General features: G+C 56.1%; 1 protein-coding gene across 7 annotated transcripts in view; it reads left to right on the forward strand.

Annotated features, from left to right (window-relative positions):
* Nucleotides 1-10,352, forward strand: part of NFATC1 (nuclear factor of activated T cells 1) — a 102,626-nt gene extending 92,274 nt beyond the window's left edge. For all 7 annotated transcript variants that reach the window (XM_073790842.1, XM_073790840.1, XM_073790839.1 and 4 more), the window contains one exon: nt 8,531-10,352. In XM_073790842.1, coding sequence (XP_073646943.1) covers nt 8,531-8,580 — 50 coding nt within the window. In that variant the 3' untranslated portion in view covers nt 8,581-10,352. The remainder of the gene's footprint in view (nt 1-8,530) is intronic.
* The last annotated feature ends 11,428 nt before the right edge of the window (nt 10,353-21,780 follow it).

Consider the following 21,780-nt stretch of genomic DNA (forward strand, 5'->3'; position numbering starts at 1 on the left):
TCGCCGCAGCGACAGTCCGTATGTCCGTTAGGATTCTCAGCCACCACCAAGGGGCTTCCTTATCCAAGAATCGTTAGATCTGCAGGCTTAGCACAGCACGTGGCATCTGGAGACTTCCTAGAAGTTAGCTCTTTAAGAAGGGGTTTGGCCTGAGACATCTTTACTTCTGTCCACCCAAATTCTCATCCTCTCAGGTTACAATACTAACTTCAGCCAAAGGTGTATTTTCTGGGAAAGTTAGCAAATAGTTTTTTTAATTATCTTTTAGTTATAAGAATGGGAAAGAATGTCCTTCCTGTTTTGTTTTGCTCTTCAAAAAGCTATTCTGGCTTTCCCTTAAAAATAGAAATGTTTTTGATGACTTGTCCTCTGGAAGAATATGCATTTTTCTGTCCCTCGGAGGAAAATGGAGTGGGCAAGTAACAGCAGCTTCTGTGCCATGCGTTTATTTCTGTAGAGTGTTTAATTTGATGGTGAGCTTTGACGGAAAGAATCGTGGTACCTCATGCAGCGTGTGGTGGTGTGTTGGAACGGGGATGGGGACAGAGCTCTACGGGGCCCGCAGTGGAATCGCCAAGACCTTCTTTGTTCCCTGGATCGCTCTTGTTTAAAGGACATCGATGCTTTAAAGAAATCGTTCTCTCCGTGAAAGCAGCATCGCAGAACGTTGTAAAGCCAGAGATGGAAAGAATGACAGTATCCCTGCTGGGCTGGCTGGTTTACTAAGTAGCAGTAGATAAATACTGTTAGTTTTTAAAAATTCACAGTACAGTTCATTTCCTTATTGGAACTGACATAACTATTGGAAAAGAGAAAGACGCTTTAAAGTGTGTTGTATGTGGTTAAGTATGTAATCATGGAATTTGGCTAGTGTGATAAGCTATAGCAACAAATATGTTTTTTTTTTAATTCACACAAAGGTATTATTTGTAAAGTATGGTCCTCATCCGAGTTAATTAAGCTTTTTTTTTCTAAGCGAGGATTAAACAGTGTGGCTAGGTTAACACTGCTGAACTAGATTTCTTATTCTCTAACCTCAAGCCCAGGCCTGAGAAACTAGGATGGTGTCTGTGTGAAGGCCAGCCGGAAGGTTCTAGCACCTGCTTCTCCTGGCCCTTCCTTCCCCAAGCCCCGCAGGCAGGGCCGCGTCTCTGCTGGGGTCCCGACAAGGGAAAGGGACAGAGCCCACCGCCGCTCCCAGCCTGGGGCCGGGCACAGGCAGCTTTCCCGTTGCTTTTTCCGGTCGTCACTCACAGCTGTGTCCGATGAGAGACTAGCGACCCTGCCGGTTCTCTGACCAACGAAAGGACGTGGCTGATGTTCCCATTAACCTGAAAACCCTACACAGATACTGGTTCTGACAATAAAGGGATCCACACACACGTCGTCAGAAATAAGGAAACTGAAAGAGTTGAGGTGGCCCTGTCCCTCATCCCGCTTTGTGTCTTGTGGTTGAACCCAGACTTTGCATTAACTGCAGACCAGGGCGGCTGCCACGCACACGCCCAGTCGTTTTCTCTTTTTCCGACAGTCGGTAAATTGAAAGTTCACCAGAAGGTGCTAGAGCACTTCTCTTCCCTTTACCCATGCAGGATGGCGAGCCCGCTGATGGAGGCTTCTCAGCGGCCATCCCGCCACATTGAGACAGACCGAGGGGCTGCCCTGTCGCCAGCCCCTCTGCCCGGGCTGCCTCCCCCAGGGAGGCCCCTGCCGTCCCCGCTGTGTGAGCACTGGTGCGTCTCCTGCCCTCTCTGGTCCCATCCAAAGTAAGAATCAGAGCAGTAGCTGCCCCCCAGAGCTGGGAAGATGCGGGGGCATGCCTTTCCCAGCACACAGAACTCTAACCCAGGAGGAATCTGTTTCTCCCTCTGACATGACTGAGGAGTTCCCCGATTCTTGGGGCAGAAAGGGGCCTTAGTCAAGCCTCCTGTTGTCACAGAGAAAACCTCCAGGCCCCACAGGGGCAGGACAGTCTCAGGGGGGCTTTGGAGGCAGAATGAGGAAAGGACGGGTGGCCTTTGTCCAGCACTTTCCCCACAGCGTGTTCAGGGCGAAGGCCTTGTATCAGGTTTTCTAAAGGAAGGTCACAGGCTGCTCACACGTCTCTGAGTGATGGTTTGAATGCTACAACGTGGACATGGCAAGAACTTAGGTCTGAGAGAAGTTGAAAAAGTAAAGGATGCTTGGCTTCGAGGTTGCCCACTGGCGTCGGAGGAGCCGGGGCCCAGGTGCTGCCCAGGGAACCCGGGCCGGGCCGTCTTTAGAAACAGCTCCACCTTGAAGCCCTCTGTGGCTTCTGTCGCGCCGTAGGGGTTGCTTTATATTTTGACTCTGACCACGTGCTGTCCTGTGTTTCCTGGGGTGTCGGGGACCTGCTGGGTGTCAGGACCCTGGGCTTTCCGTCGTAGTCATTCTTTCCTCTCGCAGAGCAAAGTGATGTTATTATCACTGTGGTCCAAGTCCCGATTATTCAGAGTCGAACACAGAAGCATACATATCGCTTCTTCACTTAGAATCAGGGAAGCGGGGCTGCTGCTGATAAAGTCCTGGGACCGATAAGGCCGTGACGCTGGCTGTGAGGACCCGCCTCGGGGCTGGGAGGGTGAGAGGCCCCCCCGCCAGCCACGGCCCCTGCGCTTTGACGGCCGCCCGCTGCTGCTCGGATGTCAAATCTGAAAACCAAGTCAAGTCGGGTAGAATAGTGAGAAGAGAAGCGTGAGAAGCCCGCCAGGTGCCTCGGCGCGGGGCAGCTCTCGCTCAGAGCCTCCCCGGGCTGCTCATGTGACAGGCTGGCGCGGCTGCGGCGTTGGGGTGACGTTCCTGCGACAGCGGCCAGCATGCCCCCTCCTGGCGCCGGTATCTGCGCCAGCAGGTTGGTACCGACCAGCTCATCTGCCGTCGGTTCTAGAGCCGGGGCCGTGCTGCTGGCGTGTGGCTCCCCAGGGCAGGGGAAGTAGTCCTCGGTCACCTGCAACTTGTCCTCCTTTTTGAAAAAAAGTTTCTGAAGCACGTAAAAGCTATACAGGAAAAATGACTGAAAGAAAAGGTCTTTTTAGCTCAGACACAGCACCGTGTGTGTGTGGTGGCTGGTGGGTGTGTTGATGTTTTGTTCTGTTGAAAGAGAATGTGCACAGGAAAGGAAAGCAGCGGCTGTGCCCTCGCCTCCCCTCGCCTCTGTGTTCTGACCGGCTTCGCCGCGGAGGACGTGAGGACCAGGGACAGAAGGGACCTGGGGGTGGGGGCAGGCCCGGGAGGAGGGGACGAACAGGCAGGGGTCCCGAGGGCTGGGCTGTGCCCGTCCACCTTTCCCCTGCGCCTTCCCGACTTTCCCGGTGAGCACTGAGAGGAGAGCAGTTCACGCCGGCCCTGTGGATCTGCCCGTGGAGCCGGGAGGGAGCAGCCTGGAAGCTCCCAGAGCCGCGGGGCGTGCGGCCCCAAGTCCCGATCTCAGCTTCTCCCCTGTCACTCAAGGGCAGCGGCCCCGTTCCCACTGGCCAGGCCTCCATCGTCACACTGCCTGCCTTGTCTTTCTCGAGGGGTTGCTGCAGAATGAAGAACGATGTACGTGCGAGGGCTTAGAAATGAACGCTGAAGGCTGCGTAGGTGTTGGGTGAATCCGTGGTTTGTGCGTTCCTTAAGATATGTCTGGAGATCCTTAGTTTAGCATTCAGAAACCAAGCACTCAGAAACGTGGGAGCACTTTGCTTAAAGGTTAGGCGTCGAGAGGGGAGAAATACGTAAAAACTGTTTGGACTCACAGTTCCTTTTAGGTTTGCACTGTCCTCAGGATCGTCACACAAAACCCACACGCGAAACCTGAGAGATGAGCCATGGATGTTTCACTGCAACGTGAGGCTCTGATGCCAACTGTGCTCAAAGGGGGGCTCAAAAGAAGAAACTCAGATGTGAAAGTACAAATATTTTACTTTAAAAAGGACGTTTCACCTTATTAGTTAATTTACATGCTCATTTACGAATAGCAGAGACATCTTTCTATAGTGTCAGGAAGGATATTTACAAATGTCATGCAAGTACAGGTGAAAAGCTATGCCTGTACTTTGTACATGTTAGTTTTGGTATTTTAAAAAATGCTGCCTTCCTTTTCTCTCAATTCCAGATTTCTATAGAGAGGTGGATTTGTGTGTGTGTATCAGATATACGCATAACACCCCGCGTACACACCCCAGATTGAAACAGCAATTCAAACTGCCACATGAGTTTTAGAAAAAAAACAAGAGTTTCCACCTTAGGAGCATTTTAGAGAAAAATTAAATATAAGGGAAAAAACCCTTCTTATTAAATTGTGGTATAACAGCTCACCACATCCTGTTGCAAGGACATCTGACGTGAAGCGGAGCAAAGGTTCCTCTTTCAGGTTCCTGACGATCCGTGAGGGTCACATGTTACCTGCAGTTCAAAATACTTCTGTAAAGATAAAAAAACCTCTGTGTTGGTGGAAAAGCTGAATAAGAAGATGGAAATTATCAGTAGAGAGAAGACATTGTGGGAAATCGTAGGTGTCATCGGCACAACCATATCAAAGAGAGAAAGCCACCCCCAAAATAACCCACGCAGAGCCCCGCGGCCGGGACCGACACGGCGCGGACCCGTGACCTCACGGAGGGAAGATAGGATGTGGCTGGGCGGCGGGGGGCCCCAGGACCCTGTGCTTCGCGCCCTCGCCCACCGTCAAAGGCCCCTCCACCTCAGCAGCCCTTCCCTGATGTGGTCTCTCTTTATCCATCTGTGAAATGGGACCGTCATGGCTTCCCTACAGGGTTCCTGTCCAGATTGTGTCTCTGGAAGAGAGTGAGGTCTGGGCGTCCACCCTCAGCCGTGTGGACGCTGTGTGAAGCGTCATCTGCCGTGGGGCTCCTGGCCGTCCAGCTTCACTTTGGGCAGCTGCCCGGCTCAGGCCCCGCGGCGCTCAGGGAAGATGCTGGAGGATGTTTGTGCGTGTGGGGTGGTTCTTGAGTCTGTTCCTAAAAGGAATGAAACCCTGTGACTCCAGCCTGACCTTGCCAGGTGTGGACAGCAGTGGGTCCAGCTGACAGGTTGTCCTCAGGGAGGCTCGTCAGATACCACTGACCCGCCGTGATGGGCAAGAGCTTCGGCTGCCCTGGCGCATCCCGTGCCGCTCTCCTGAGGGCTCCCGACGGGGCCAAAGGAGGACAGGGCCGAGCCTCACTCAGAGAGTAGCCACGCCATGGCCTGCGTCTGGGCCCAGAATGTCCAGGACACATCGAGCAATGGCGCCCCCTCCGAGGTTCAGGTGCCCCAGTGGGTAGTAGGGGGAAGCCCACTTCTGAGGCTCCTTCCCCTTTTCTCTTGTCAGACAGATGTTATTTTTCCTGTGGTCTGCATAACCCTGAGTAACTAAAAGATTTGCAGCTACTCTGCTGCTGCCTTACTACCCCTCAGGCCTCCCTCCCAATTCCCCTCATTATTACTCCTCAGGCCTCCCGCCCAATCCCCTTCATCATTACCCCTCAGGCCTCCCTCCCAATACCTGTCATTATTACCCCTCAGGACTCCCTCCCAATTCCCTTCATTATTACTCCTCAGGGCTCCTTCCCAATTCCCTTCATCATTACCCCTCAGGCCTCGTTCCCAATTCCTGTCATTATTACTCCTCAGGCCTCCCTCCCAGTCCCCTTCATTATTACCCCTCAGGCCTCCCTCCCACTCCCCTTCATTATTACCCCTCAGGTCTCCCTCCCAATTCCTGTCATTATTACCCCTCAGGCCTTCCTCCAAATCCTGTCATTATTACTCCTCAGGCCTCCTTCCAATTCCCTTAATTATTACCCCTCAGGCCTCCCTCCCAATTCCTCTCATTATTACTCCTCAGGCATCCCTCCCAATCCCCTTCATTATTACCCCTCAGGCCTCCCTCCCAATACCTGTCATTATTACTCCTCAGGCATCCCTCCCAATCCCCTTCATTATTACCCCTCAGGCCTCCCTCCCAATCCCCTTCATCATTACCCCTCAGGCCTCCCTCCCAATCCCCCTCATTATTACTCCTCAGGCATCCCTCCCAATCCCCTTCATTATTACCCCTCAGGCCTCCCTCCCAATCCCCTTCATTATTACCCCTCAGGCCTCCCTCCCAATCCCCTTCATTATTACCCCTCAGGCCTCCCTCCCAATTCCTGTCATTATTACCCCTCAGGCCTCCCTCCCAATCCCCTTCATTATTACCCCTCAGGCCTCCCTCCCAATTCCTGTCATTATTACCCCTCAGGCCTCCCTCCCACTCCCCTTCATCATTACCCCTCAGGTTTCCTCCCAGTCCCCTTCGTTATTACCCCTCAGGCCTCCATCCCAATCCCCTTCATTATTACCCCTCAGGCCTCCCTCCCAATCCCCTTCATTATTACCCCTCAGGCCTCCCTCCCAATTCCCTTCATTATTACCCCTCAGGCCTCCTTCTGAATCCCCTTCATCATTACCCCTGAGGCCTCCCGCCCAATTCCTGTCATTATTGCTCCTCAGGCCTCCCTCCCAATTCCCTTCATTATTACCCCTCAGGCCTCCTTCCCAATCCCCCTCATTATTACTCCTCAGGCCTCCCTCCCAATTCCCTTCCTCATTACCCCTCAGGCCTCCCGCCCAATTCCTGTCATTATTATCCCTCAGGCCTCCCTCCCAATCCCCTTCATTATTACCCCTCAGGCTTCCATCCCAATTCCTGTCATTATTACCCCTCAGACATTTTTCTACCGCTCTTGCTGGTCTTACTAGAATCAGATTTCTGCTCTGGGACTTTCACTGTCCTAAACCCTTAGTGGGAAGGCATACCCCAGTTCTGTGTGGTACGATTGAACTTTCACGCCTCCTCTTCATGTGGGACCTTGTTTACCACTGTTCCCACCGTGCAGGGCCTGCTTTGAGGTTTTGACTCTAATTTCTCTTCTGGGTGGAGGTGGCCCCGCCGCCTCCCTTCCCCCCGCCCAGTAGCACCTGCCACCCTGTGGGAGGGACTCTGGCCCATGTGTGGCCCCAAACCTTTCGCTTTTCTCAGAACCGGTTAGGAAGCCCCACTGGGCCCACGGCCTAGGCTGCTTTAGGACAAATGCGATGGTGGCCACGAAAGCACCTTGTAAACTGTCGCTTGCTGAGTGAATACAGGGCGCAGGGCTCTGTGGTGCCAGTGCTGTCGCACCTCGTGTGTGGGTCCCCCCCACACACACACTGTATCTTTCTAGTACGTTCCACACGCTTGGCCTGAGACAGAGACACCCTGCGTGCAGGTGCGGCCTGTCCTGACCCAGACCAAACCCCCAAGAGACCGGGACGCTGTGAGTGTTCTTGTCAGAATGTTCTTTCATGGCGACGTTCTGCGAGGTGTGGACGGAGAGGAGCTCTGGCCCTGGTGGCCCGAGTCCCGCCACCCCATGCCCCGGGCGGCCGAGTGGCACAGAGACGGCCCACCACCCAGGAGCTGCCCGCGCCCTGGGCCTCGTCCTGGCCTCCTTGGTGGCCGGGTGAGCACAGTCCCTCCGCTGTTTACCGTGCGAGGCAGGGCCGGCTGCAGAGGACGTGTGGTGCACATCAGGCGGCCGTGTCGGTCAGGCGTGTCCCCTGCAGGCCGCTGCCTGGCGCCCCCTTCCCGCGTGCTGGCGGCCCCTCGGGAGGAGCCCGGGTCTGGGGTCCGCAGGGCGGGCTCCTGACTGAACCAGGGCCAGCGCGTTCTGTTATCAGTTCCCGTGACACAATTCCTGGTTCCCCCGCTGGGCCTTATTATTGTTATTCTTAAAAATAGTTGGGGGGGGGGGTGTTGAAAGGCAGTTTGGGGAAGGGAGTGGGCTCGGGAAACGCACTCCACTAATTGCTCCAGGAAGCCGCCCTGGGCTGGGCGGGGGCCCTGCAGAAACACACGTTTATCTGGCAGTAGAGGGAGCCCAGGCAGTTCCCGTGACGCAAGCACGTCCCCACCTCTGAGCCCTGCGAGTGGTGGTGACAGCCTCTGGGCAGCATTTCCCCATCTGGTGCCGTGATGGGGGGCAGATGCCGTGCAGGTCACTCCCGTGGCCTTTGCCAGCTCCTCTCACTTCCCCTCCGGCTGCCAAAAATCACAGGCCGATCGTGGACACGAACAACGGGACAGACGTGAAGGAAGAGCCCCGAACAAAGGGAGGCCCAGGCCCGGGAGGCCAGCGCTCCTCCCCGAGCTGCCCTGGCCCGTCTGACCACGAGGCCACGGAGAGGGGCCCACGGGGCGAGGACTTCACCGGGGTGCTTCCGCTGCAGGGTTTATCTTTTGTTTTCGCAAACCTGCGGGAGCACAGGCTGCGCACCGGCGCCTGGGTCAGTTGTCGGGACCTGAGGCCGAGGCCTAACTGGTGTCTGGAATCACAGTGCCGGCTCCCGGGCAGCTGTGTCCTGCCGGCTCAGGACACCTCATCCTCTGGGGACACCTTTTCACAGGCTGAACATAACTGACTGATGGAATTTCTGGTGATTTATGTAAGCTCGTGTGCAGAGTCCTGTCTCTCTAATGCTCTCTATCTTTGTTTTCTTGCAGTAAACGAGATAATACGAAACGACCTCTCCAGTACCAACCTCCACTCGTAGTCGGCAATTGGGACTCTCAGAAGCTGCGTGGTGTTGATTCGACGGTGACAACTGAGTCAACAGACTGAACTCACACCTGGTACCACTCGGAACTTCCACCTTAGTGAAGGCTTAGATCATTCGTACAAAGAAGTAGCTCAAGGAAGGAAGAAAAGACCACTCCATCTTCTGAAGGAAAGTCATCTCAAGAAGGAGACGAAGGTGGGTGGGTAGGGGAAGCACAGAAGACAGACCGTGTGGTGCGCCCCTCGTGACCGCAACCCGACGTGGCAGCCTGACCCCAAGCGTACCCTTCAGGCACCCCTGCATTTCATACTGGAAGTGCCTTATTTAAGCAGACCGCAGCAGCCGGGCATCATGGGATTGAGCATTGAACTGGCTACCAGGAGAGTATCTGTAAGAGCAAAAGCTGTAAAGACATTTCGTCATGAGGCTTCATCCTATGTATAAATTAAGAGAATACTGGCTAGCCGGGCATGGTGAGGAAAACCTAACACGTTTCCTACTTTCTTCACCTTTTCCTGGGCTGTAATATACAATTCTGTTGCCTTACTCGGTGCGTTTCAGAACTCTTCCAAGGTGTCATCTCAGCTCTTTCATGACTGCCTTCCCTACCCTGTGTTACTCAAGCCTTAGGGCTGTTCATTATAGCATGTTAGGATTTTGTTTTTAATCTGGCTTCGAACATAGCACAGGTAAGTTGAATAGCACAAGGTAGGTGACTGGACAAAAAAAGAAATCTATCTGTCTCGGGATGGATCTTGAATTTGCATGCGTGTACATCTATAGCCGTGTATTTATGTATAAGCATAACGGAGGTGGTGATACTCACTCTTCGCCCAGCAAGGGCGTCCATGTCAGCAATAACCAGTATCCATTCTGGAAAATTCACCTGAGGCTCCAAACCCAGCTTCCCAGCCACTTCCGAGGGGGCGTCACCCACCCCCCGGGAGGTCTGTGTGTTTCCCTCTCCTGCAGTTAACCAAGCACTTTAAAAGCCGGGAGAGGTGCGTCCACAATACCGTCTGTTACCAAACAGCAAAATTGGAAAGAAACTATAAATAACGTTACAGAAGGAGTGTAATATATTTGTTCAGCTGTAAGATTATTATTTCACAGAAGCCTTATAACTCTGCTTCATCTAAGGAAACGATAACCAAAAACAGCGTTTAATATGTGGTGACTGTAGTGTGTTTCCAGACTAGTTACTGTTACCAGATAGGTTAGTGTGAGCTTTACTACTGCATTTTGTACCCTTAACAGCTTAGTACGCGTTATTGCTAGCAGTGACCTGTCGTTTCACGTAACCAAAAAGCATGGTTTTAACGAAAACATGTTTAACCTGATGACTGTGCCTTAGGAACTCACGCCCCCTCCTGGAACTCCGCCCAATCGGCACCCTCGGGGGAGGTGACAAGTCCTGTCACCAGACTCGGCGTTTTGGTGGGGAAAGCGCTCTCCCACAGAAAGAATTATTTTAAAAATGTTCTTCTGTACGATCATGTCTTACTTTTTTTTAAGTCACAGAACCGAAAATCTGAAAGCCATATTTGTAACATTTGCACATTACTGTGAAGAGCTGAAGATATATGGCTTCGTGTACATATGACCCTGCCTTCCCGCCCGAAGCCCTGCCTGCATTTAGCCTCCTAGGAGTTGCATGAGACATTTCTCGGGAGACTGTCCTATGGAAAGGAAGTGTTTGATACTGTGTTAGCTCTCTTTGTAGTTAGAAAATCGATTCAATAAAGCAATATTTTTTTGCTGGACAATCTTAGTTTGAGAGTGATTCTTCCCACGTGTGGAAAATCCTTCTCTGTTCTTAAGCGCGTTCTCTGCTGTAGGTCCGTGTACTTCTGTGTCTGTAAGAGGGGCTTCCCGCTGAGCAGTGTGAGGGGTGTGTCTTTCCTCCTTCCACGTCGGGGAGGCCGTCAGCATCTCTGCCCAGAGACGGAGCCTGGCGAGGCCTCCCACGCTCACAGGAGACCCGCCATCGCCGGACAGGACGAGGCGAGTGGCCGCCTGGCTTTGCCGTCTCCTTCTACTTCTTGCAGCACCCTCCCTGCCCCTACCCCCAGCCCCTGCCTCAGGCTTGGGTGGGAGAATAGCATCTAGTTGTTGATAAAGCAAGCGTGACACCTGGAGCTTCTCTAGGGATGAGTGCCCTGAATTATGGAAACAATATTTTGCATTCAGGACTTTCAAACCGCGAGAATTCCTGTTTCTCTGGCCAGAAGGTTTACAGATTGAGGTAAAATCCTAGAAGAATCTCATCAACGCAGTTAGCAACAGACTCTCCCAGCCGTTTCTGTGCCGACGCATTTGAAGGGAACCCAACGCTAATGTCCACAGGAGCTTGGGGAATCGGGGACACACGCAGAGGGCCTGGTGGGGTTGTGGACAAGGTACCCTCGAGCCCCCCGGTCCGGCTGGAGAGCTGGGCTCCAAAGGGAGTCCCGGAGCCTGGGGGGCGCAGAGGAGGGCAGAGCTCCGCCCGCCTCGCTGAAGAGTGTGCTGGAGGCTGTTAGTTTCAACGTGAGTTTTTACAAGCCCACCCCCATTCCCAACAACAGCGTTTTATATTCCAGAAATAAAAATGCACGTTTATAAAACGATGCTTTCTGCAGAGGAGGCTGGGCTTCTGCGAATACGCGTTTACTTAGTGTTGTTTCTTCTCTGTTGCTCTTGAATAATAAGGAAAGATGCCCACCAGCTTGTTTCCTGCGGGCAGCTACTGTGTTTTGCGCAAGCGTATAGACCCGGAGCGTCGCGTCACTTCCCGCCCGCCCGCGACGTCCGGGGTGACCTCGGCCCTGCAGGAACCGGGCAGGTGCGGCCCCAGAGCCGCTGACGCGGGACAAGCGGGGCAGCCTCGAGGGGCTGCCCTGCTGACCTCCCTTCTCTCCCCCTCCCGCGCTGCCTGCGGTTCCAGCCCGGCCCCAGCCCAGGACGGGACAGTGTGAAGAAAATCTGCTAAACGTCAGACCAAGTGCAGCCCGAGCAGAGCTCGCCGTGGGAGCACCCCTGTCTGTCCGAGGGCGCCCCTGACCTGAGGAGGCGGGTCCCCGGCTGGTTGGAAGACTTCCTGCAGCCCCCGACCCTGTCACCCAGACAGGCTGCTCCCTCCCCGCCACCTGGGATGCGTGGGCCCCGCCCTGGCTTCGAGGAGGGACCCGCGGGCCCAGCTGCTTCGATCTGTGGATCCCCGCCGTTGGCCCCAGCCAACGATACTGCAAGGAGGCGGTCTCTGCGCCACTCGCATTACATATTCCTTCAGAAATACGTTCCGCGTTGCAATATATAAACTGCATTTGAGTTGATGTGTTTGCGGAGAAGAAATTGAAAGAAGAAAGACCGGAGCGGCTGAAGCGGAGAGAAAAGGGCCAGATGTGGGAGAAGTCCTTGCTCCACTGTGTTTTTTCAATTAAGGTAAAATTCACAGAAGGTGAAATGAGCCGATTTAAAGTGCACAGTTCGGGGCGTTTGGTACCTTCACAGTGTTGTGTGGCCACCACCTGTGTCCCCAGAAGGAAACCCTGTGCCTGTGAGCCGTCCCTCCCCGCCCCGTCTCCAGCCCCCGGGAGCCACGTTAATTCTGCGCGTGGGTTCCTACGGGCTGGATGCTTCATGGCCTCTTTCGCGGGGCAGAGTGATTTCAAGGTTCATCCACATCACGGCACTTACCACAGCTTCGTTCCTTGTGGCCAGATACTACCCACTGTGCGGATGGACCACACTTTGTGTCCATCATCAGCCGATGGACATCTGGGCTGTTTCCACCTTTTGGCTACTGTGAGTAACGCTGCTCTGAACATTCGTATATGAGTTTTTGTTCCAGCCCCTGTTTGCCGTTCTCTGGGGTACACACCTGGGAGTGGAATTCCTGGTAATATTGTAATTGTGTGTTTTCCTTCTTGAAGAACTGCTTTCCCGTGTTCAATTTTTAGATTATCCGTCCCTCAGACAGACTCTGGATCACTAACCTAATCTGGAATCACATATGTGAAGCACATTGTATTTATAATTCTTTGTGCCAAAAAAATTACGCTAACGATAAGATGACTACGTGTTCATTGATGCCCATGCAGCTCTCACCCGTGCCCTCCACAGCCTCTTGGGTGGAATCAACCTGTTCTGGTTCCTGCCAGGAAACTGGGGCCTCTGCCTGGGAGCCTGAGTTGTTCAGGTGGTACCAACCAGGCCCCAGATTACACGTGTGTCTTTTGCTTCACACGTCCAAATTCCAAGAGCGGAGAAAAGCGCCTCACGGGGGCCACCGGCGCCTCACCCCGTTTCTTAAAGAACGGAGCTGCTGCAGGCATTTCACACGACCTCCCTGCTGACGGTGGGATCTGCCACAGGGCCCTTCTGCAAACAGAGCTGCAGACACCCGCCTCACACACACACACGCCCATAGAATCTCCCATCCTCCAGCAGCTGCTGTGTTTTGGAGGCTGTGACCACAGGTCTTCAAGCGTCGTGGCCTCCGCAGGGCTGCAGGGCTGCAGCTCGTGGTCATGACCTTAATTGCCAGGGCACATCGGTCCTCAGCGGCCACTCCTCGTTTTTTCCAAAGAGGAGGAGGAAGAACACTAACGAGCATCTGTTGGGGTGGGGGGGAAGGCTAAGTCACATGCGGGAGGTGGGAGCTGGGGCGTGTGAGCCCCCATCCTCAGCCGCCTCTGCCCTCACATGCGTGTCGTTTGTGTTCGGGGTTTGTTGAGCTTCAAGGATCCGTGGCTTTATGGTTTTCAGCAAAAGTGGAACACGGCAGCCACGATCCCGTCCAGTGTTTCTACCCCTCCTTCCGCAGCTGTAATCACGCACACGAGGCTGCGTGAAGTCCGTCCACAGTCCACCGACGCTCAGTTCTGCAGACGTCTTCTGTTTTGCTTTCCTTAGTTTCTCGTGCTGTGTCCTCTTCCACGGCATCCGATCCCCTGTGGCTCTGGAGTGTTTCAGTCCCGACACTGCAGCCTTTAATGCGAGAAGCTTGTTTGTTAACATGTTAACTCACTCCTCTGACTTCCTGAACACGTAGGAGGTAATTATAATACCTGTTTTAATATCCTCGTTTGCTAACTCCATGATTGGTGTGGTATTTAGTTGATTTTCATGGACTGATTTTTCGTCTCATTTGGATTGTAATTTCCTGCCTCTTTGCATGATCAGAGGTCAGACATTGTGAATTTTGCCTGCCTGAGGGCTGGGTATGTTCTGTGTTCTTCATGAATGCTCGTTCTGGGATGCAGTTTAAGTCACTTGGAAAGTTTTGATCCTTTTGGGTCTTTTTAGCTTTTAGACTTTGTTTGATGGGAACACTTAGGCCGAGGCTAATTTTTCCCACTCACAGGGCAAAACCCTTCCGAGGACACTCCCCGACGCCCTGTGAAGTGTGTCAGGCTCGTGTGGGGACCGAGCATCTCTCCCTTTAATCCTTTAGGACCGCCGCTCTTTACTAGAACTTGAGGGGACTCCCCCCCATGCCTGTGTGGGTCAGGACTCACCCACAGCCCGAGGACGAACCCTCTGCAGGTCTCCGAGCCCCCTTCTGGGCAACCCGCTCCTCTGCAGTAACGCCCCTAAGCTTCGAGCAGCCTCGACAGCCCTGCCCCGCCCCCTCGTCTCCTCAACTGTGGGAGGCTCTCCTGGGGTCCATCTCCCCACACCGGGGGCTGGAACACCCTCTGCAGGCCACAGGCTGGGCCGCCGCCGGGTGCCCCTCTCAGGCATCACTGTTCTTCGTTGCCTGATGGCTAACGTCTAACACATGTTTCATGTATGTTTTCCAGTTTTCACTGTTTTGGGTGGGAGGGTAAATCTGGGCCCTGTTAGTCCACCTTGACTGAAAGCAGACGTTCTGATGCTTGACTTCTCAAAGCTTCTTTGGTAGGCCAAATTTTAATCAGAGAAGTAGTCAAGCTTCCATTTTCCCTGCGTTTTATATCATATAACAATAATGCTATTCACATAAAAACTACACGTCTAGCCAAGAGAGTGGCCCGTGATCACCAGACATGCCTCGGGGCCTCGTATAATTTTAACCGGAAGGGAAGGCGTCAAACAGAGGCTGAAAAACGGCCTTAGCTGCCAAGTATGCTTTTTACTTGGAGGAAGAACAAAAGAGTCCTGGTCATGGCTTTTCAAAACGCAACAGAGAAGAAAAACACATATCTGTGTTCAGGTGGCGTGAGACCCTTCTCACACGGCCCTGGTGTCCTGCTGTCCCTGTGACAGGAAGACAGGAAGCTCACAGCCGCGGCCTCTCCCAGGTCAAAGCCGCTATCAGGCTCATCCCAGACGACACGGACCCAAGACTAACACAGTGGGCTGTCGGCGCATCTAAGCTTCACACCCAGAAATAAGGGTCTGTGAACTTCATGGGCGCAGCTACCTTTTGTGTTTTCATGTACTGTGCCTGGAAAACAATGTCAGCTGAGACTACGTTCGTTTGGAATTTGGAACAATTAGACGTTAATGGTATTTGGCTGGTTCAAGTTCACTTTTAGACTTTCTAGTGAGAAAGGGGTTTGCGAGCAATTTAATCACTTAAAGAATGTAAGTGGCGTTAAGGTCTTTGGGAACATTCGTTGTTTGCATACAGATAAGGCTGCTAATTATGATTTTTTTCCTATTCATTGTAGTAGGCCCAGCAGGACTTTGACTTGAAAATATACCATTAGTAATTAGTTCCTGTAACTACATATACTTGAAAGGAATAAAGTAAATTTTTTAAAAGTATACCCTCTAATCCAAACCTCTCACTAATTTCTACTCACTCCACTTAATCTAGATAATAACAGTACAAGGTGAATTCCCTGGCGGTCCAGTGGTTAGGACTCTGGGCTTCCACTTCAGGGGGCACGGGTTCGATCCCAGCTTGGAGAATTAAGATCCCACAAGCTGCACGGCGCAGCCTAAATAAATAAATACTTAAAATTTTAAATAAAAAGAAACGGTACATGGCTCGTGTACACGATTCAATGACACTTTCCAAAGTTATTTTCAAATGCGCTCTACGTCATTTGATATCAAAGCCATCCCGTGAGGGGCGTGAGACAAATGAAACCCCCAGTCGACAGGTGAAGTTACTGAGGCCTCGGGGGAGGAAATTGTCTCTGTTAACTTGTGGCTTTCTCCCTGTGCTCGTGCTTTGAGGAGAGAGAACTGACATCCATCCACACATCCACCCATCCATCCAGCCATCCACCCACCCATCCATCCACCCATCCATCCACCCATCCATCCACCCATCCATCCATCCACCCACCCATCCATCCACCCATCCACCCACCCATCCATCCACCCATCCATCCATCCACCCACCCATCCACCCACCCACCCATCCACCCATCCATCCACCCACCCACCCATCCATCCACCCACCCGTCCACCCATCCATCCACCCATCCATCCATCCATCCATCCATCCACCTATCCACCCATCCGTCCACCCATCCATCCACCCACCCGTCCACCCATCCATCCACCCATCCATCCATCCATCCATCCATCCACCTATCCACCCATCCATCCACCCACCCATCCACCCATCCATCCACCCACCCACCCATCCATCCACCCACCCGTCCACCCATCCATCCACCCAGCCACCCATCCATCCGTCCACCCATCCACCCATCCATCCATCCATCCACCCATCCACCCATCCGTCCACCCATCCATCCACCCACCCGTCCACCCATCCATCCACCCATCCATCCATCCATCCACCTATCCACCCATCCATCCACCCACCCATCCACCCATCCATCCATCCATCCACCCATCCACCCATCCGTCCACCCATCCATCCACCCACCCGTCCACCCATCCATCCACCCATCCATCCATCCATCCACCTATCCACCCATCCATCCACCCACCCATCCACCCATCCATCCACCCACCCACCCATCCATCCACCCACCCGTCCACCCATCCATCCACCCATCCATCCACCCATCCATCCACCCATCCATCCACCCATCCACCCATCCATCCATCCATCCACCATCCATCCACCCACCCATCCACCCACCCATCCATCCACCCATCCACCCATCCATCCATCCACCCACCCATCCATCCACCCATCCACCCACCCATCCACCCACCCATCCATCCACCCACCCATCCATCCACCCACCCATCCATCCACCCATCCATCCACCCATCCACCCACCCATCCACCCACCCCTCCACCCACCCATCCACCCACCCATCCATCCACCCATCCATCCACCCATCCACCCATCCATCCATCCACCCACCCATCCATCCACCCATCCACCCACCCATCCACCCACCCATCCATCCACCCACCCATCCATCCACCCATCCACCCACCCATCCACCCACCCATCCATCCACCCACCCATCCATCCACCCACCCGTCCACCCATCCACCCACCCATCCACCCACCCATCCACCCACCCCTCCACCCACCCATCCACCCACCCATCCATCCACCCATCCATCCATCCATCCACCCATCCATCCACCATCCATCCACCCATCCATCCACCCATCCACCCATCCATCCACCATCCATCCACCCACCCATCCACCCACCCATCCATCCACCCATCCATCCACCCACCCACCCATCCATCCACCATCCATCCACCCATCCATCCATCCACCCACCCATCCACCCATCCATCCACCATCCACCCACCCATCCATCCACCCATCCATCCACCCATTCATCCCCTGTGCCCCACCCCCCCATGTTTGGTGACCCTCCTCTGCTGGGGGTCAGGGACCCCTCCTGCTGCCCCCCCACCATTGTGCCTAGATTTGGGTTTCTCTGCATCTGTTGGTTGCAGTTTCCTGGCAGATGTGCATCCTGGCCGGGGCAGCTGGCCCAGTAGGTAGGCTTCCTTCTGCCCCTGTGTCCATCAGCCGTGCTCCTGTCATCAGGCCCCCTTGGCCAGGCCATCTCCTCCCATCCTGGATGTTGGTGACAGATGGCCTGGTATTCCCCTCACAGGGATTTCCTAATTATTCTTGGAGCCAGAACCAAGCGGAAGATGGAGGCAACGCCTGTGGACCCCACTGGCCTAGCCACCCCTGCCTGGAACTTCCCGTGGCCAGAAATCTGGAAGGTGGGGCCTGCGGGGCAGAGGCCTCGGGGGAGGGGTGTGCTTGTATACATCAAGCGGGACGCGTGAGCTGCTGTGATGGGGCCGTGGCTGCCAAGCCGAGGGGACTGTGGTGCTGGGGGTTGAGGGAGGGACTGAGCAGCTCGAGGCCCCACGTTTGTAGCACTTCGGGGCTTTTAGCCTGAGTTGCCAGCAATGGCACTTCGGCAGCTTTCTAAGTTTTCTGTGTTGCCGCACTTGACATTCACAGTGACCCGGAAGCTGTCTGCGGGCGTCCCATACCTGATATGCAGCGGTGAGGCGTGTTCGGAGCTGGTCCCGGAGAGACCCACGTGCGGCCGGGACAGGTGCGCACGCGCTCAGCGCTCTGCCGTCCGCGCTGCCGTGCGCTGGCTGCTTCTCCCTCTTAGCCCCCGGCCCTGCCCGAGGCCTCCCAGGTCAGCTCTGCTCTAGGCCTGTCGTCCCCAGGGCTGGGGCGGGGTGGGTGCCAGGCCAGCCTAGGGGCGGCAGGTCAGCAGCTGCGGTATCGACACAGGCTCTGCAGGTGAGCAGATCCGGACCCGCGCTCTGTCCTGCGGCCCGGGATCCACGCAGCCCAGCTTCCCGCGCGCCGGCTGTGTGGGCGCCCGGGGTGCAGCTGCCCCTCCACGGAACGTCCTCCCGGGGCTGAGCTGAGCTGCCATCCTCCAGCCCACGGGGGTGGGAGCGCCAGGCTGCTCTGGGGAACAAACACGGCCACGTCTGGCCGCAGGGCCGGGAAAGGCCTGCCTTTATCCTTAGGGTTCTGTGGGAGTTAAGGGTTCAAGACCGAGTCACGTGGCAGCAGGTGCTGGAGGCGGTGGTCTGGTGATACATCTGAGGAAAGCCTCGGACAAAAGAGGTTTTAACCCCCATTAACCAGGAAGCCCATTAACCACATCATTTATTTCCTGATTATTCCATTAAGCAAAACTTTCTGGATTATGTTTTGATGGGCTTGTGATGAAATCCCAGGCAGTGTTTCTTTAAGGAGGAGGAGTTGGGGGCCGCGCCCCCTAAACGGTGGAGCTGCCTGCCTCGCTGGCTCAGCTGGGAGGTTAGCCAAGGTCCCAGCCAGGGCAGCGAGGAGATACAGAAAGACGCTCGAGCACAGAGCTAATTAGGGGGACCCAGAGCTCCAGAGGGTGAGTGGAGACGGGCATGTTGAGGACGGGAAGCCGCTCAGCGGAGGGGCGAGATGGGAGACGGGGTCTGGATCCCAAAGCAGGAGGCGCCCCGGTTGTGGACAGCAGTCAGCACAGGCCTCGGACACTCCCGGGTCACAGGGCGTTTCATCGCAGGCCGCGTCCTCGTTAGAAGCATTTGTGTTTGTGCCGGGACCCCTCTGGGCTCTGGGAGAGTACTGGCTTTGTTCAGCCCGTGGGACGTCTCGTCCCTGCTCTCAGGAAAGAAGTCATCGCCCACAACTGGGGGGCTGGCCCTTGGCGACTGCACGCGGGGACTGGAAGGGACCCCAAGGCCTGAACTCAGCAGAGTCATCATATCTGCCATCCCTGCTCGACAGGCTGAGTCCCAGGGTGTGTGGGGGTGTCCGAGTGCCCAACGAGGGCCGGGCTGGGAAGGCGTTATTACAAAAGAAAATGTACCCAGGCCCTGGCCTCCAGGAGCCCCCGAGAAGGGAAGGAGAGCCGGGCGCCCGAGGGAACGGTGGACCCCCGCTCCCGACCACAACCCGACGGCTGGGTCTGCGCACACGCGCGGGGGGTCACCAGCCGCGCCCGAGGGACGGGGGCTCCGTGCTCGCACCCTCTCCCTCGCTTGGCCCACACCTCCGGACGCTGTGAAGAGGCACGGATATTCTCACAGGTTGCTACGACCTAACGGTTTTATTTCTGTCCGTACGTAGAGGACTTACCCTCTCCGTAGCCCTTTCCCTCGCTGGCCGTGCCGTCTGCGGGGCCACGCCGGCCTCAGCACCCCCAGGGGCCTAAAGCTGAGCTCGTGCTGCTTCCAGGTGCCTCGAGTTTGTCCAAGTGCCGTTTCCCTGTCACCCAAACTCGACGCCCTCCCGCGGCCCCAGAGTCACACTCTCCTGGCCGCCGGACCCCACCCTGTTCCCCGTGCGCACGAGGCCTCTGCCAGGGACGCCCCTGGACCCGTGCGGGTGGTGAGCCCGGCCGGGCAGCTGGGACCCAGACGTACCAGAAGCCGTGGGGAGAAAGGGGGGACCTGGGCTAGGGTGCTTGGGGCCGAACCGCGGGAGACGAGTGTGGGAGGGCCCCGCCGCGCTGATTCCTGGGGGCTAGGGGCTCCGGGGAAACACGTCGACGGCACGTGCCGGCTCGCTGCTGACGGCCCGCCGTTGACCGGACAGTGGCAGCCGCTCCTGGAGCAGAGCCGTCAGTGCCTTTGCTCCCGAAACCTGGGCGCGTTGTCTCCCGTCTTTGGTCTTGGTGGGTGCGTTACTTTTGGGACTAAAGTGGAGGTTGGCAAAGCAAATTTGCCGTCACTTGTAGCAGGGCTTCGGCTGAGGGTTACTCTGTGTCACCACCTTCTGAGGCCGAACCTCAGCTTTGCTTCAAATGTGGTTCAGGACGTCGAGGTCCTGTGAGGCCCTGTTTAAACTGTAAGCTCTACACAAGCCTCCAGGAGGCCCGTGAGCCTGGGCGTGGCGACAGGACAGAGAGAGTTGGAAGAAGAAGACGCCCGCCCCCCCCCGGACCCTGTCTGGCTGTCGTCCCCCCCGACCCCCAGCTGCAGCCCCTCCTCGCGAGATGCACACGACGGCCACGCGTGTGGCTCGTCCCCTTGCCGGCAAGGGCGCGCGGCCGAGGCGGGCGGTGACGCTCCATCCTCACAGATGCAAAGGGACCTGTCCACCCTCTTTACAGCGGAGGGCACTCGGCCCCACAGAGCCAGCGACTGGCGGAGCCACCCGGGGGGAAGGGCTGCGCTGGGTGGCGTGGGTGTCTCCGTGGTGGGGCCCCTGCTCTGTTCCAGAGGCTCCCGTGACGAGGCCCTGTCCTCGGTCATGGGCGACTGCGGCGTGAAGCCCGGGGCACGTGGCCTCCGCAGAGTCCGCTGCCCGGGAGCCTCGCGTTCAGCACACCAGCAGCCGAGGCCGGCTGACGGGAGAGGAGACGGGACAGACCGTGCCCGCCGTCCAAGAGGGGCAGCTGAGCACCTGCCCTTGGATTTGATGAAACGCAGATCCGTGCTGACTCAGTTAGACGTCTACGCCTCCTTCTCTGCATCTGGGAACAGGTGCTGGCCTCCAGGGCCACTCAGACCGTGTCTGTCACCATGGGGCAAAGCTTACAGTGGCCTGGGGGTGACGGTCTCAGGGCCCCCTCTCGCGTGGCTGACAGTGGAGCTGATACCACATCTTCTGGGCTCTGTGCTGTGGCTTGTGCCCCGTGGACGGAAAGGCCAGCGGGCAGGTGACCCTGTGACAGGAAGTGCCCGAGGCCACCGTGTCCTGTCTTCCTCTTTGTCCTGTCTTCCTCCAGGGCTGCCGCACACCGTCATGCCCTCCCCCGGGTGTCACGCCCCCCGCCGGGCGTCACGCCCCCCCGGGCTGTCGGTGGCCTGTCCTCCGTCAGCAGGACCCCCCGTGGGACTCTGGCGTGGCCATAGCGGGAGCTCCGCAGCCGGCTGAGGCCTGCGGGGCCGCTGGCTGTGGGGCCCGAGTGTGAGGCAGGGATTTTCCTTACAACCTGGCGAAAGGGAAGCTCAGGCCCTGGGCAGGGCGTGACAGCGCGGAAGCCACCCGCAGAGACTGGTTTAGAGGCTGAGGGGCGGGGGCGGGGTCACAGGTGCCCAGGGCCGGTGGGGAACAAAGGAAGGAGAGGTCGGGGGTCCTTACAGCACGTGGTCCAGCTCAGACCCGGGGCAGGACCTGCAACAAGCCCTGCAACTATGGCCACATCCGACCAGGGCTGCCTCCAGGGCCCCTCGGATCCTAAGGCCGCAGCTCGGGCCTCCCGTCACTCCACCCTCAGCCTCGAAACCACCCATGGGCCCCGCACGGGGGACCCACCTGGTCCCCTGGCCCAGATGCCCTGGTCAGACGCCTGTCTCCGACTGGGCCCTCCCTCCACCTGGGCCCGGCCG

The sequence above is a fragment of the Tursiops truncatus genome, chromosome 13 (assembly GCF_011762595.2).
Source record: "Tursiops truncatus isolate mTurTru1 chromosome 13, mTurTru1.mat.Y, whole genome shotgun sequence".
Lineage (NCBI taxonomy): Eukaryota > Metazoa > Chordata > Mammalia > Artiodactyla > Delphinidae > Tursiops > Tursiops truncatus.